Below are 14,850 nucleotides of genomic sequence, written 5' to 3'. Positions count from 1 at the left end.
ATCTGCATTCCTACAATATTTTCACACGAGTATTGCCCCAGGAAAGAGAAATGGACACACAGCTCTGTTTCCATCCTCAAGAAGCAAGAGAGTAAAGGAGCCTTTAGTGAGCGCTCCCTGTCCACAGCGACGGGGTAGGAAGAGAGCTGGAAGCTCCTGGAGCACGAGCTACGCACCGGCCCAGGTGGCTGCGGGGCTCTGTGCCGCTTCCTGCCAGGGCTACACCGGTTCTCTCGGTCACGGCCAGTCCTGCTTCCCTCCCTGTCATATTACCCCTGCTCTGTCGTAAAGCAGTAGCCTGCTGTCTAAACAGTCCCTCAATTTCAGAATACTTGTGGTGAAAAGGACCATGTGTGCCACTTAACACTGACATGCGTGGCCTCTCTCCAGGTGTCACAGCCAAAAGCACCACTCCAAGGGGGCCTGAAAGCCAGCTTTGCAAGGGCTCCAAGACCTGCTCCAAGACATTTCTGAGCCTCTGCATTTTCTGAGGAGGATCAGTCAAAACCTAAAATGTAATTATGTACAGGCCTGGCCGGCGCGGCCTGGAAGTTAGAGCGTCGGCCCACCCACCGGGTGACAGGTGCGATCCCCAGCCCCAGCCCGGGCGTGTGTGGGAGGCAATCAATCGACGTGTCTCTCTCACATCAGTATTTTTCACTCTCCCTGCCCCCCCACTAAAAAAAAAAAAAGGAATGAAAAAAATATCCTAGTATGAGGATTAACAACAACAACAAGTAACACAGTAATATTATGAACAATTTCTGTTACAAAGTGACCTTGTAAGATGAGGCGCTGCCCATCACCACACTGTACCTTCTCTTCCCTCACCACCCACCCGCTCTCATCCCCAGGCAGGCGGGCGGCAAGGCAGGCCAGTGAGAGGCTAGGGCAAGTCCCTGAGCGTGAACAAGGGAAACTGAGGCAAAGTAATTCAACAAGGCCAAGCAGGTTGAGCAATTTACAGCCAGCTAATGAATCAGAAGGTTTTATCTGCCCTAACCCAGGACACTGAGGAGCAAATGGTTTACACCTTCCAGACCGGCCTCGGTCCCAGTTCTTCTTCAGTGACATTCTTTAAATATCAAACTAACCAGGAAACAATTCTGGTCCCTTTATACACACATTTTGATGAATCAACATATTGAAAGACATACCTGGAAAGCTAACGAATATCCTATTAAGACCCTCCCCTGAGGCCTCTCCTGGGACTCCCTCCGACTAAAGATAAAAAGCCTCAAGACACAGGACCCGGGCCTGCGCTCTCCGGAGCACACCCACACCTTTCCCTCTTAGGCTTATATCTCTGCTCTTTCTCCTGAACTCTAAGGGGCCCCAGGAGACTTGCAGCCAAGGGAGCAGTGGGAAGGAGCTCACCCTGGGCAAACCCCCTGAACCTGTCTCCAAGGCCCCCCTTTTCTCTGACTTTCCAGTGAGCTAACAGCAGTCCCACCCAGGCTCACTTCCTTCATGTGAGTTTTACTTCTCTGTGAGTTCACGCAGACCAACAGGGCTCACTTCTTTCCAGCAACATTTCTAAAGAGCCAAAGCAGCCCTCCCAGGCTCTCCTGCTGCTGCTTCTATCCTAAGCTCTTCCTTTGTTTCACTCTCCACAATTTTAATAAATGTACTTTCTTTTCTATTATTATTAATATCTTTATTGATTTCAGGGATAGGAAAGGAGAGGGAGAGAGAGAGAGAGAAACATCAATGATGAGAGTCATTGATCAAGCCCACAACCCGGGCATGTGCCCTGATGGGGAATCAAACCCCGATCGCCTGGATCCTAGGTCGACGCTCAACCACTGAGCCACACCTGGTCGGGCAATAAATGTACTTTCAAAATCGGCTGGACTCGTGTTGTGAAATCTTTCCTGCAATAAGGCAAGAACCCACACACACCCGGTCGCCGAGGCAGACCCGCTCTGGGCCTGGTCCCTTCTGGTAACGGTGGGCGTGAAGAATTAACATGGAAGTCACTGAAAAGTGAGCACTGTGGGAAAGGCAGCCGCTGTCATGACAGAGAACAGAAACCAGCCCTGCAGGCGTCCTTCCCCTTCCTTCACCAACATCCTGGTAGAAGAATGTCTGTCGCCCAAAACAGGCCAGTGACTAACAGACCTCACAGGAGCTGTGACAGGACTCCTGGAGGACGCCGCTTCCTCCCCCGCCTGGGGCTTGGCCTCGACTCTGCCACAGAGAGTCTAGAGCCACCATCCAGCTCCCACCTCACCCTCAAACCTTCAAGAAGTACTATTTCCAAAGAACAGTGTGCAGGAAAGAATCAGGAAGCAGCATGAAGGAGGCCTGGGGGTGAAACCACACATGGCGCTCAGGGAGAGTTGGGTACCTTTCGTAACTGAGGTACACGCACGTGTGTGTGTGTTAACACCTACTCACTCAAATAATATAAAATGAAACGTAAACCTTCCTGACTGCAGGGCAAGGACACCCTGCTCTAATCCTTTCATAAACAGAACTGACTCAGGAGTGGGTCTCAGTGCAGAGCGGCAAACATGCCCTTGCACGACTCTCTGCCTAGCCAGTCCTTTAACCAAACACAGTGAAGAGTGAAACAGAACGCAAAAATGTCATCAAACTAACCTGGCACCAGGTCAAATTTCTAAGCTGGGAAAACAGAACAAAATAATTGGGTTTTCAAAGATCTCAGAATCTAGTAGGAAAGCAAATTGTCAACTGATGGTTGTTGGCACCAATTCAACACCAACAGGAACCCCCAATTCCAGGCAGTGAAGTAGGAAACTTTATTCATCACAAAATAGCTCATCAGTGACACAGCACAGCTGTGAGACCAAGACAGCTGTGGGACAGCCCTGGGGCCAGGCCCCTCTCAGGCTAGACAGCTCTGGTCTTCTCCCCAAGGGTGTGCTCCGCACTGGTCCGCTCGCTCTGGCGAGACATCTTTCGTGTCTCAGCTCAGCCGGGGAAATGCAGTCTTCAGTCTTCAATGGAGAGGGAAAGTGCACTCCCAGAGCCAGAGCGGGGGCTGACATATAGACAGATGACCCTATCCCTGGTCCGTGGTTGGTCTGTCCTCATACAAATGAGGACCCCAAATCCTCACTGTTTGACTGGTCTGAAAGTCACTGTCCTATCTAGTTAGAACAGAGCTGCTCTGATTGGTTGGTGAAGAAGCTGGTGGGGGACTATAACTGCGCAGCTCCCGTTGGTTGGGGAAAGCCTCAGTCAGTCCTCCTGGCTGAAACAGGAGTCCAGGAACCCCTTCTAAGGGCTGCTCAGGTGCAGGGACACAGTGCAGGCGGGCAGGCGGGCTTCTCCCTGAAGTGCAGTCTGCATGAGAGGCCCCTGTGCAGAAATGGCTGCCAGGCTCTGGTTTTTAAAATCTGAGTCCAGTGCCCAGCCGGGCGTGGTTGTGCGGTTGAGCGTCGACCTAGGATCCAGGCGATCGGGGTTCGATTCCCGGTCAGGGCACATGCCCAGGCTGTGGGCTCGATCAATGACTCTCTCATCATTGATGTTTCTATCTCTCTCTCTCCCTTTCCTTTCCTCTCTCTGAAATCAATAAAGATATATTTTTAAAATTTGAGTCCAGTTAGCCACCAGAGGCCCTTCTTAGTAGGTGTCTTCTTTCCCAGGGTCCACAAAGTGATGAAATTCTGATTATGGTTCAAATAAAGTAATAAAACAATACGGACTCAACGTAAATAAAAGAGCCACCTAACCCTTGTGGGCCCTGAAAAAGAAGTTACCGACCAAGAAAGACTCTTGGTGCCTACCTGAGCTTAAATGTAAAAGCAGAGCCCAGCAGTAGTTTCTGCACAGGGGTTCTCCGGCTAGCCGCACTTCAGGGAGAATCTCGCGCTGAACTGCCCGCCTGCACCGTTTCTGACACCTGAGCCAGCGCTTGCAAAGGCGTTCCTGGAATGTATTTCAGCCAAGAGGACTGAGACTCTCCCCATCTAATCGGGGCTCAGCACCTACACCCCCATCAGCATTTTCACCAACCAATCGGAGTGGTGCCGTTCTAACCAATCAGGACAGTTTGAAGATTCGGAGCCCTAATTTGCATGATGATGGACTGACCGTCAGGGACCGAGGACTGGGACTTTTGTCTACATAAGTCAACTCCCTTCCGGTTGCCAGGGCGCACTTTCCCTTTCCACCAAAGACTGAAGACTTTCCCTGGCTGGAGCGGAAACATCAAAGACGTCTCACTGAAGCCGACCTGGGCAGGGCGAGCGGAGCAGGTGGAGCAGAGCAGGAACGCCTGGCTGGAGAGGGGCCTCGCCCAGGGCCGCCTCAGAGCCACGCTGTTCCACAGCCGAGCTGCTCGGTAACCGCGCTGTTTGCACTGAATAAAGTTTGAAGAATTATCGCACCCCAAATTGGGGGTTCCTGTTGGCCTTGAATTGGGCCCAATGACCATCTGTTGACAACCTATAGTGATAGTATCTGTGATGGCCATATTTTACTCTATTAAAAGCAATAGTCATTTCTACTCTTCCATAGGTAGCAATATTCTAAACTATTAGAGATCAATGACTACATGATTATTATTTTTAAATAATTTAAATTTTTTCAATTACAAGTGACATACATTATATTATTTTCAGGTGTACAACACAGTGATTAGACATGTATATAACTTACAAAGTGATCGCCCTGTTAAGTCTAGTACCCATCTAACACCAAATACAGATATTACAACATTTTTTACTATATTCCCTGTACTTTACATCCCTGTGACTGTTCCCATTTGTACACCTTAATCCCTTCCCCCTTTCACCCAATCTCTCAAAGACTCTCCCATCTCACCACCATCAAAATGTCTTTGTCTCTATGAGTCTGTTTGTTTTGTTTTTGTTTAGAATCCATATAAGTGAAACCATATGGTATTTGTCTTTCTCTGTCTGACTCATTTCGTTTAGCACAATACCCTCTAGGTCCATCCATGTTGTGGCAAATGTGAAGACTTTATTCTTTTTTATGGCTGAATAATATTCCATCGTATATATGTAAGACTACATGAGTATGTCAAGAGGCAGTTTTATATAAAACTGTTCTGAAATAGAGGAAATAATTGTGTGGTAAAAGGACAAATGAAAAAAATCCCACCAAATAAATTACTAAGAGTAAAGATGCTGGCATAAGTGAAGGGAAAGAAGTACACGAGCAGTTCAAAAGGGCATAACCAAAACTTTACACTGCTGTCAAGATAAACAGTTAAGGGTCATACGGAATGCATACGTGCTTCTGCGAATGGAGGCGGAAGCAAAGAGAAAGAAAACCACCCAGTACAGTTTATTACCGAGCACAACTATAATCAGAAGAACAACATCATAATGGCTCGTAAGATAACGTCAGTGTTTTACTGTCCAGAAATCAATTTTAGCTACGCAGGTATAGATTGTCTCTAGGTAAACTGGGTATATGAACAAACTTGAACGAGCCAGTTTACTTCCACGTTGTTTAGCACTTCCATGTACATTTAGCCAGCCTGAGTCAGTATTCCAGAGCCCAGCCTCACCCCCAGGGGCCCAGGGACAGCTCAGCAGAAACTGCTTCAGTTCTTAAATGACATTTGCATTCCCTCTCACATTTTCAAAGCTAAAGTGACAGAGAGAAGTCTTGAGGCTTTTCTGCAGCTCATTTACCATTCATTCTGCCCTAAACTTCATTTTTGTGCCACAGTCTGGCACCGCCTGACAAAGAACAAACTGTCCAGAACGACAAGATTACCAGTACCTGCTCCCTTGGGTTTTCCTTCTTGATTTCATCATACTTTCTGAGAACGTGCTTTGCTAGATATCTTGAGGCACCTCACTCTTACATCTTACAAGGCTCATGCATATAACTTTTAACATGGTGTCTTTCAAGGGAAAGAAGGTAGCTGAATTCCAACTAACAAAAAGCAACTAACTTTCTGCTTTTTAAATGTGGTTTCCCAAACAGTAATCCTTCTGAATTAGCTCTAAATCTTAATATCAAAACACTTTCTCCTTTTACCAATAATATTCGGTTGGCAAATGAAGAAACTCAAGCTCCTAAAAATAAGTGACTTGCAAAAGGCAATTACTAAGTGGTGATACCAGATATTGGACCCAGTGTCTCTGCTAACTGAGACTCTACACACAGCTCTCTTATGTGGCCCACATTCCGTGAGCCAAGTTTATTTTTTCAAAATACTTGAATTGTTCTACAAAGAAAACAAATCCACCTCTGACCCATGGAGGTAAGAAGAGTAATTTAAGCCCGGCCGGGCGTGGCTCAGCAGTTGAGCATCGATCGACCTAGGATCTAGGACATCGCAGTTCAATTCCCGGTCAGGGCACAGGCCCACGTTTCGGGCTCGATCCCCAGTGGGGGGCATGCGGGAGGCAGCCAATCGATGACTCTCTCATTGTTAATGTTTCTCTCTCTCTCTCCCTCTCCCTTCCTCTCTCTGAAATCAATAAAGATATATTTTTTAAAAAGAACAGTAATTTAAGATGTCCAAGTTTCTCAGTCCAGTCTCTTTTCCCCCACATTGAGAATTTCACTTTCTAACAATGTTAAGGAAACATTGTTCTTTTTCTGTACAAACTGAAAAGTCCTAACAATTACCACAGGTAGATATTCTAGATTAGATAACCTAATCTATCTCTTACCCACTCTCCTCCTCCCACCAACCTATAAGCTACACATGCCAGAGCCACAGACACTGAACTCTGGTTTGGCTTCTCCCCACTGACAGGTGCGTAGCGGACAGCAGACGGACCTCCCGGGCTTTGCTATATACTGACTATTGTCATAGATGTCTGGGTGAGGCACAACCACCAATAAATGATAAATTATAATGTGATAGTTACCTAAGAGGGAAAAGTTAGAATTGTGCCATTCATCATGATACATACCAAAAAAATTAAACTTTGATTACTGAAGATTTCAACATCAAACCCATTATTTTGGTATCTCTAAAACTGTCAAGTCATGATCACTGTGTTCTAGCAAGTCTTCAACCATAAAATATTTTGAAGCAAATTCCACAAATCATATCATTTGAACCATAAGTTCTTCAGCACGTAACCCTGATGTATATTTAAGCTCTTATTTCCCACAGGGTGTAATGCAGCACAGTGAATTTTGCAAGAGACTCAGTTCAGAGAGGCTTGCATTCCACTGTTTCAAAATTACAGATCTTGCCCGGCTGGGCATGGCTCAGCAGTTGAGCGTCAACCTAGGATCCAGGTGATCGGGGTTCGATTCCCAGTCAGGGCACATGCCCGGGTTGCAGGCTCAATCTCCAGTCGGGGGCGTGCAGGGGGCAGTCAATCAATGACTCTCTCATCATTGATGTTTCTGTCTCTCTATCCCTCTCCTTTCCTCTCTCTGAAACCAATAAAGATATATTTTAAATAAATAAATAAATAAATACATAAAAATAAAAATTACAGATCTTAAGTAAGGGCTGGGGCTGTTCAGTTGTTGTAGATTCCACATATAAGTGAGACCATACAATATTTAATATTTGTTTTTCTCTGTCTGACTTATTTCACTCAGCATAAACCTTTAAGGTTCACCATGTAGTCACAAATGGCAGGATTTCCTTCTTTTTCATGGCCAAATAATATGCCAGTGTGTGTATGTGTGTGTGTGTACGTAGATTAAACCCTAAAACACATATAAGAAAGTACTCCTACCATTTAAAAAGAAACACTGGAACCCTGGCTGGTGTGCTCAGTGGTTAGAGTGTCAGCCTGTGCACTGAAGAGTCTCAGGTTCGATTCCCGGTCAAGGGCCCATACTGGGTTGCCGGTTCGATCCCCATCCCTGGTCAGGGCATGTGCGGAAGGAGGCTAATGTGTGTCTCTCACATCGGTGTTTCTCTCTCTCTCTCTGAAGAGCAATGGAAAAAATATCCCCAGCTGAGGATTGATTAACAAACAAACAAACAAACAAAGGCAACACTGGCAAACTGATACTGTTCTGTACCCAAGAGAAAAAATATCTGTTATTAATTGTGCAATGTGGTCATTATTAGGAAAATTAAATGTGCTCTCACTGAACCATTAAATAACGAGAACAGACAAAAATGGCAGAGTTGCAACTTTATCCCCCTAATTGTCTAACAGACTATATTTTAATACAAATATTGGTTTTTTTCAGCCGAAAGTAGGCCAGAAAATGATTAGCAAACTGCAAAATGGGTGTGCAAGGAAATGTACATCCTGGCCTAGCTGACCAACCCCAGCCTCAGCTGAACGCGGAGCACAGAGCACGGCGTCTCTGAAGCAGAGGCAGGAACTGGTTATGTCACGATGATCACCTTTTACAGCCATAGGCTCGACCTCCTCCCCCACAGGATTGTGAGTTAGAAGGCAAACAACACCAAGCTCTTAACACAGTGCCTGGCCCATAATAAGGCTCAATCAAGGGTCATGTATTATTCAGGAACACATGATCTGAGTTTTCTAATCTCAAACCAGGTCAAGGACATTCCCACTACTTAAAAACGATTAAACCCTGTATCTTAAAAGATAGGAGGTCATGCGGTGAAGGCCGGGTGGGGGGGGGGGGTAGAAAGGGGCCAGGTGGAGGGGACAAAAGAGGGTGGAAATGGGGGACATATGTAACAGTGTCAACAAAATAAATAAATTAAATAAAAAGTTATTAATTTTTTTATTTTTAATTAAATTTCTTCAGGTGGCATTGGTTATTAAGATTATACAGACTTCAAGTGCACATTTCTATGATACGTGATCTGTACACCGAATTGTGCGCTCAGCGACCCACAGAAGGTTTATTTAATAACCAGAAAGCAGTGGCTACTCTTCTTTGCACCTCCTCCTATTGCCGATTACCCAGTTCCACGGGGCAGGGGCAGGGGCAGGAAAGGAAAGGAAAGGAAGCACAGGGGTGTTCATCCAGTCGATTTTACACTGGGACCCAAATTTCTAGGTACATTCTCCACTCCCATTCATTTCAAAAGATGGAGCCGCCTACTTTCACCTGGCCGCCACTGTGTCGGGGGTGGGGGTGGGAGCAACGGGACAGGAGCGAGAGTGCCTTCTCTTAGCACCTGACCCAGACGGCTGCTAAGGGCCAGCGGGCAGATCCTTCTGTCTTTGCAAGCACAGGGGTCTGCGTCACTACTGAACTGTGCCACTGTAGCAAGAAACCACCACACACAGGACATACGAAGTAAGTGTGGCCGGCTCCCAATGAAACCTCTGAACAGTGAAATCTAAATTTCGTGTAATTTTCATATGCCGTGAACTACTCTTCTTTTCCCCCAAACATGTGAAAACTATAAAATCCATCCTAAACATGTGCACATGCTAACCTCTGCATTAAACTATGTTTCCGATCCAGCCAGCACAGACTTGCATTTTGAGGTGTCCCCAACCAGTCAGTTACAGAACCTTTCTATTCAGGGCACAGCAACAGTGACTTGGCGAATTTTAAAGAAGAGTGGGGATGTGGATTGTTCAGGTATGTTTTTCATTCAGGTTTCCTTAAAAAAAACACATACACACAAAAAAAACAACCCACTGTGTCTGGGGGCAACATGGCTTAACAGTTAGAATATACATTACCTTGCATGTTATTATTACTTTTTGCATGTTATTTTTGGTCAACAAAAATTTCAGGGAAGAAAGGGTCAATGCCCTGCAATGGTGAGGCTCAATTTCAGAGCCCGAAGGAACAGAGTATGAACTACTTCACTCTAATGAATTCACCGCTCAAACTGGAAAGTCGTTATCAGTTCTATCCAGGTTATGAGAGGGACACGGAGACCATGCGTACGGCTATACACAGTCTTTACGTACAGAGGATCCTTGTATATAAACAAATATACATGCTTCATCCAAATCCTTAATATTTAGCTTTATAAAGGAAAATATTTCCAACTGCTTCTTAGACATGTCGGATTCTAGCCAAAAATAAGGACATGTTCTAGAACTTGAGATAAAAGCCCACAGGACACTTTCTACTAGTAGTGACAATTACTTTTTAAATAAGATAAATTGCTATAGCAAAACCCTCAAATACAGTGGGGAGTATTCCATTGTACAAAAGCATACAAGTATAGTACATTTGGGATTACACTTAATACTTTAAAATAAAAATCTATATACTCAGTGACTTTCATATGATTCTGTTTTAAACCATTTCGTGTTTAAAGACGAGAACTGTCCTCATGTTTATCACAGTGCTCGTTAAACACGCGTTACGTTTCAAAGCAGTCTTATACTTAAAAGAAAAATATTTTCTGGCAGTAAGCGCAGCCCTTTTTATCTCTGGCAGTTTTTCTACTTGAGTCCATAAACACACCAAGAAAATGACCACGGGAGTAAGAAGGAATTAGAGTAGGAATGGGTCTTGTATAATACTCAACACAGCATGAAAGACGTTTGATATGTTGCCCATCAAATAACTGACCTAGGAAGAGCATCTGTTGGTCACACTCAACATACCAAAACCTAGGTGTCTGACCCATGACTGCATCTTTATATAGCACATAGTGGGCAGTCAATAAAAATTAGCTGAATAATACATGAAAGGCTTTAACCCTAAAGCACTATTTATAAGATAATAATAACCCCTACCTTATTAAGTTGGGAGTAAGGATCTCATGAGATAAATGATGCTTGATAATGGTAGTTGCTTTTATCTTCATTTTTAAAGAGGAACTGAGGTTCAACAAAAAGACATAACTTGTCTAACTGAGTGGCACTGAAAGACGTGTGCCTAATTTCAGAATCCCTACCCTCCCTGATTCCTATTAGCTAAGAAACCCGACTGAATACTATAAAATATAACTAGGAAAGAAAAACCCCTGCCTCTCTACACTGATAAAAAGTCCATGAAAAACAGACAACTGTCTACTTTTCCAGGCTGAGCAAAGCACCCCTCAGTTAAGGACAATGGTCCTTCTCTCTGCATAAAGGGCAGAGAAATGGCAGGAATGCGAGCCTCTTATTATCGCCAAGAAACTACATCACTAGAATGGGTGGAAAAATATTTCCCCGTAACCTAGTGGAACAAGCAGTGCTTAAGAATCAGTCTTCCTCTTTTAATTTAAACTCTAGACAAAAGATAAAATCTTGTTGCTTCAATGGCCATTAGAACTATACGAATAACTGCCTCCTCCAGCAGACATGTGCACTTTTACTGCTGTCCGAAAAGAAGTAAAAGTGGTTCATCTCAAACGGTGTTTTACATATCTTAATTTTAAAAAAAGAAAATTCCTCAGGACCCCAAACCTAAAATTAAAACTGTTTCTGGTAACTTTTCACTCTTGGATTAAGAGTAGGTTGGAGTCTACGACCAAATATCAATTTTAGACGTCACTGCCAACAAACAGCCTATCTGGTTGGCAAGAGAAAGCTCAATATTTTCACTAAAACTCATGCTTAAAAATTTGTAACATTTCAAACTCTGAAGCTTTCAAGTTCTGTTTAGCTTAATCAAGTCATAGTTAATAAGTTCGACGTAGCTAAGACACACCTGATACAGTAAGGGGAAATGCTGAAAATGTTAGTGTCAATAGCAGTTCTTCTGTTGTTGTTGAGACTTTTTATAAGCCTTTGTTTGAGCCAAACTGAGGACAATGTTGGGAAGCAAAATCTCAATACTCCCAGTAACAGTTCTTTAATGTAACTATTCTTTTCAAAGGTAGTAAGAGTTGGTAATTTTCAATAAACGTTTCCCTCCCAAAGTATAGCTCCTGTAGTACAGCTGGCTAAGTTGAAATAAGTCAGGCAGAGAAAGGCAAAAACCATATGACTGCACTTACATGTGGAATCTTAAAAACGACAACAAATGAGTGAACAAAACACACACAGACCCACAGATACAGAGGACAAGCTGATGGCTGCGGAAGAGGAGGAGGTCGGGGGCTGGGAAAAAATAAAATAAAATAGAAATACAAATTTAATATAAGTTTAAAAAAGCTTCCTTGTCAATTTTTCCTTGTCAAATTTGAAGAGAAAATTTTTTTAAAACTCTAAAAATGAATTTATAGGAAAAAGAGCAATGGTACACACATAAATATCCCTCCCACCATCTAAATGGAACATCCAAACACTGGGGAGCCTGTGAACAAATTAAGTACCAGACAGTATATGTAATAAAAAGAAAAGGAAGTCTCTTTACTGCAGGCTCTGTCAGCACTAAAACAGGAACACTTCATTCAGAAACAGAAAATCTAAGCCCTTCTAGTGAAAAGAATTTTAACATATAGCTTAAAGTTGCAGGGGCTTTTCAGAACCTGAAATCTAAAAAAAAAAATTCAATAGCTGTAAAAAACACACGCAAAAGTGTGTTGTTTTAGGCAAATTAACTTTGAAAACAAAAACCCTAACCTTTTAGTTAAAACGGTCTCCAGATTTTTGATGTCCTTCCTTCCTAGGTTACACGCGATAGTTCCTCCTCTGCATTCCTTCCTTTTTTTTTTTTTTTACATTTATCTTTATTGTTGAAAGTATCTCTGCATTCCTTTCTTAAATCCATTTCAGTAACAAAGAATCCTGTATGAACACCACGACACCACAAAATACCGCACCACCCAAACTACACTCACCACCAAAAATTAAAGAAAACCTCACAGAACCATGTTCTAATAAACCAAAGCTACCTGTCTTTAAACCAACGGGGTGAGATACATTGTCTCCAGTTTTAAATATTACTGTGGTGATTAAATACTTTTTAAAGACATAAAAATCCTGCAGGCTTGGGGAGGAGCTAACCCCACGTCCAGGGCCTGGGAGGACGCGGGAGAGAGGACCCGGCCTGGGCGCCGCGCCGGCCCATCGCCAGCCCCATCGGGGGCCGGGGCGCGCACCCCATCGGGGGGCCGGGGCGCGCACCCCGCGGCCGCCCCGCGCCGGGCTCACCGTCAGCCCCATCGGGGGCCGGGGCGCGCACCCCGCGGCCGCCCCGCGCCGGGCCCACCGTCAGCCCCATCGGGGGCCGGGGCGCGCACCCCGCGGCCGCCCCGCGCCGGGCCCACCGTCCGCCGGGCGCGCCTGCCACTCACCTCGGCGCTGCCTGCGGCGGCCCACTGAGCGCCAAGCTGTCGGGGCGATCTCGCCTTCGCCTGTAGAGGCCTGAATGGGACAGCGCCTTCAGCTGCAACTCGGTCATGCTTCTCCCGACACGCAAGTGCCTGACACCTGACGGCGCTGCGGGGCCGGGGCGCGGGGCGCGGGGCGCGGGGCGCACCTGACCGGCCGGGTGAGGAACCTGCGCGCCCGCCGGGCCAGCTTCCTGTTCCCCGCGCACACCTCCCGCAGGGCCCGGCCGCCGCTGATCTCCGCGCCCTGCACCTTGGAGGGTGTGTCTGTGTCTGTGTCTGGGGGGGGGGGGGGGGGGGGGGCGGGGGGACTAGGTCGCTCGCATAACGACCTGGGTTACTCACAAATAAGCAAAATTTAATCGTTACGTATAATGACACCAATTCATTTACAAACCTCTCCGGTATCATTCTGTATTAAAAACTGGGCTTAAGAGCTCCAGTAAGGTAATAACTAAAGAAGGGCCCTGCCCTGTTTTATTTCCCAGGAAACCATTAACATTTCACAAGCAGCTGTCAGTTGAAAGACGTGCCTGGTCCTCAGGAGCTCTTTGGGGCATTTTCCTTAAAAGGGGGGGTGGGCAGAATTGTAAGAAAAACAGTCCAATGCCTTCCTCTTTCACCGGACTCTAAATCCCCTTTAGAAAGGAAGTATCTTTTCCCCACTAAATACTACTCAAAGATTCGTAACCGAAAGAAAAGTGTGTGTGTGTTTAATCAACCTCCACACCTACCCGTTCTGAATACTCCCCCGCCACAAAGTGTGCGCCCAGTTAAATCGCCACTGTGGTGCCTCCGCGGCCCTTGTATTTATTTACCTGTGTATCTGATCCTACACAGCGACAACGTCAGAAAGGGGTTTGGGGTTTGGGGGCGGGGTGTGGGTGAGTGTGTGCAAGGGGAGTTTGTGGATAATTAAGGACAGGTAATAGGGGGTAAGGGTTTTTTCTTTTTAATTTCTTTTCAATTACAGTTTACATTCAATATTGTTCCTTATCAGTTTCAGATATACAGCCAAGTGCTTAGAAGAATGTACTTTACAGAGGGGTCCCTCAGACGCTTCGAGTACCCGCCTGTTCCCATACATAGTTATGATGCTATTACCGACCAGATTCCCCATGCTGGAACCATCTCTGTGACTATTCTGTAACTACTAACATGCACCACTCATGCCTTCACCTTTTCACCCAGCCCTCCCACCCCCTTTATCTTTCAGCTCCAGTGCAAGACCAGGCAGGGTTCCCGCCTCCAATCTGATTGAATCCCACTCAATACATATCAGCATATCACAAACACAGGCTAGATTCTCAGCAAGTTCTTAGCCAACAGTTGGACTTTATGGTTCCAGTAATTTCTCTTTGAGTAATCTGTATCAGCTTCTTTCCATTCTAAAATTCCCCTAACAAGAGCACAGAGAAATGGGTCAGAAACTTTCTTTTACATCAAGAATAAAAAAACTAGTCTATTCCCCTCTCAGAAAGTATCTGTATTATAAGTACAAAAATTAAGGCACCCCACAAGGAAAGGGGGTGTACATCTTATGCCTTCACTCAGGACATGCATATGCTAGCTAGCTCCCCTTGGGGATACCATTTGTCACCTTGGTTCCATGGCCCCAAAGGAAAACAGACAACTTTCTACAGCTGCCATCAAAATATAATGTATGTTTTTAAAGATGTAGGGGAAAAATTACTATTTTGTTACTACACTAGATTTAATTAGTGATAAAAGATGTTTAAAAAAGTAAGTGACAGATTCTCTTTCTTTCCCTAGAAGGAGACAACTGATAGGTGACTTTGGGAGCCCGTGGA

General features: G+C 45.1%; 1 protein-coding gene across 4 annotated transcripts in view; it reads right to left on the bottom strand.

Annotated features, from left to right (window-relative positions):
* The window catches only part of LIMS1 (LIM zinc finger domain containing 1), a 108,566-nt gene that overhangs the window by 42,239 nt on the left and 51,477 nt on the right, over positions 1-14,850 (bottom strand). For 2 of the 4 annotated variants that reach the window (XM_087820668.1, XM_087820672.1), the window contains exon 1: positions 13,004-13,110. The exons of the other annotated variants lie outside the window; for them this stretch is intronic. In XM_087820668.1, coding sequence (XP_087676794.1) covers positions 13,004-13,110 — 107 coding nt within the window. Of the gene's footprint in view, positions 1-13,003; positions 13,111-14,850 lie in introns of those variants that run through there. 4 annotated transcript variants of the gene reach the window in all.

The sequence above is a fragment of the Miniopterus natalensis genome, chromosome 9 (genome assembly GCF_054644295.1).
Source record: "Miniopterus natalensis isolate mMinNat1 chromosome 9, mMinNat1.hap1, whole genome shotgun sequence".
Lineage (NCBI taxonomy): Eukaryota > Metazoa > Chordata > Mammalia > Chiroptera > Miniopteridae > Miniopterus > Miniopterus natalensis.
This window is presented reverse-complemented; position numbering and strand designations above follow the sequence as displayed.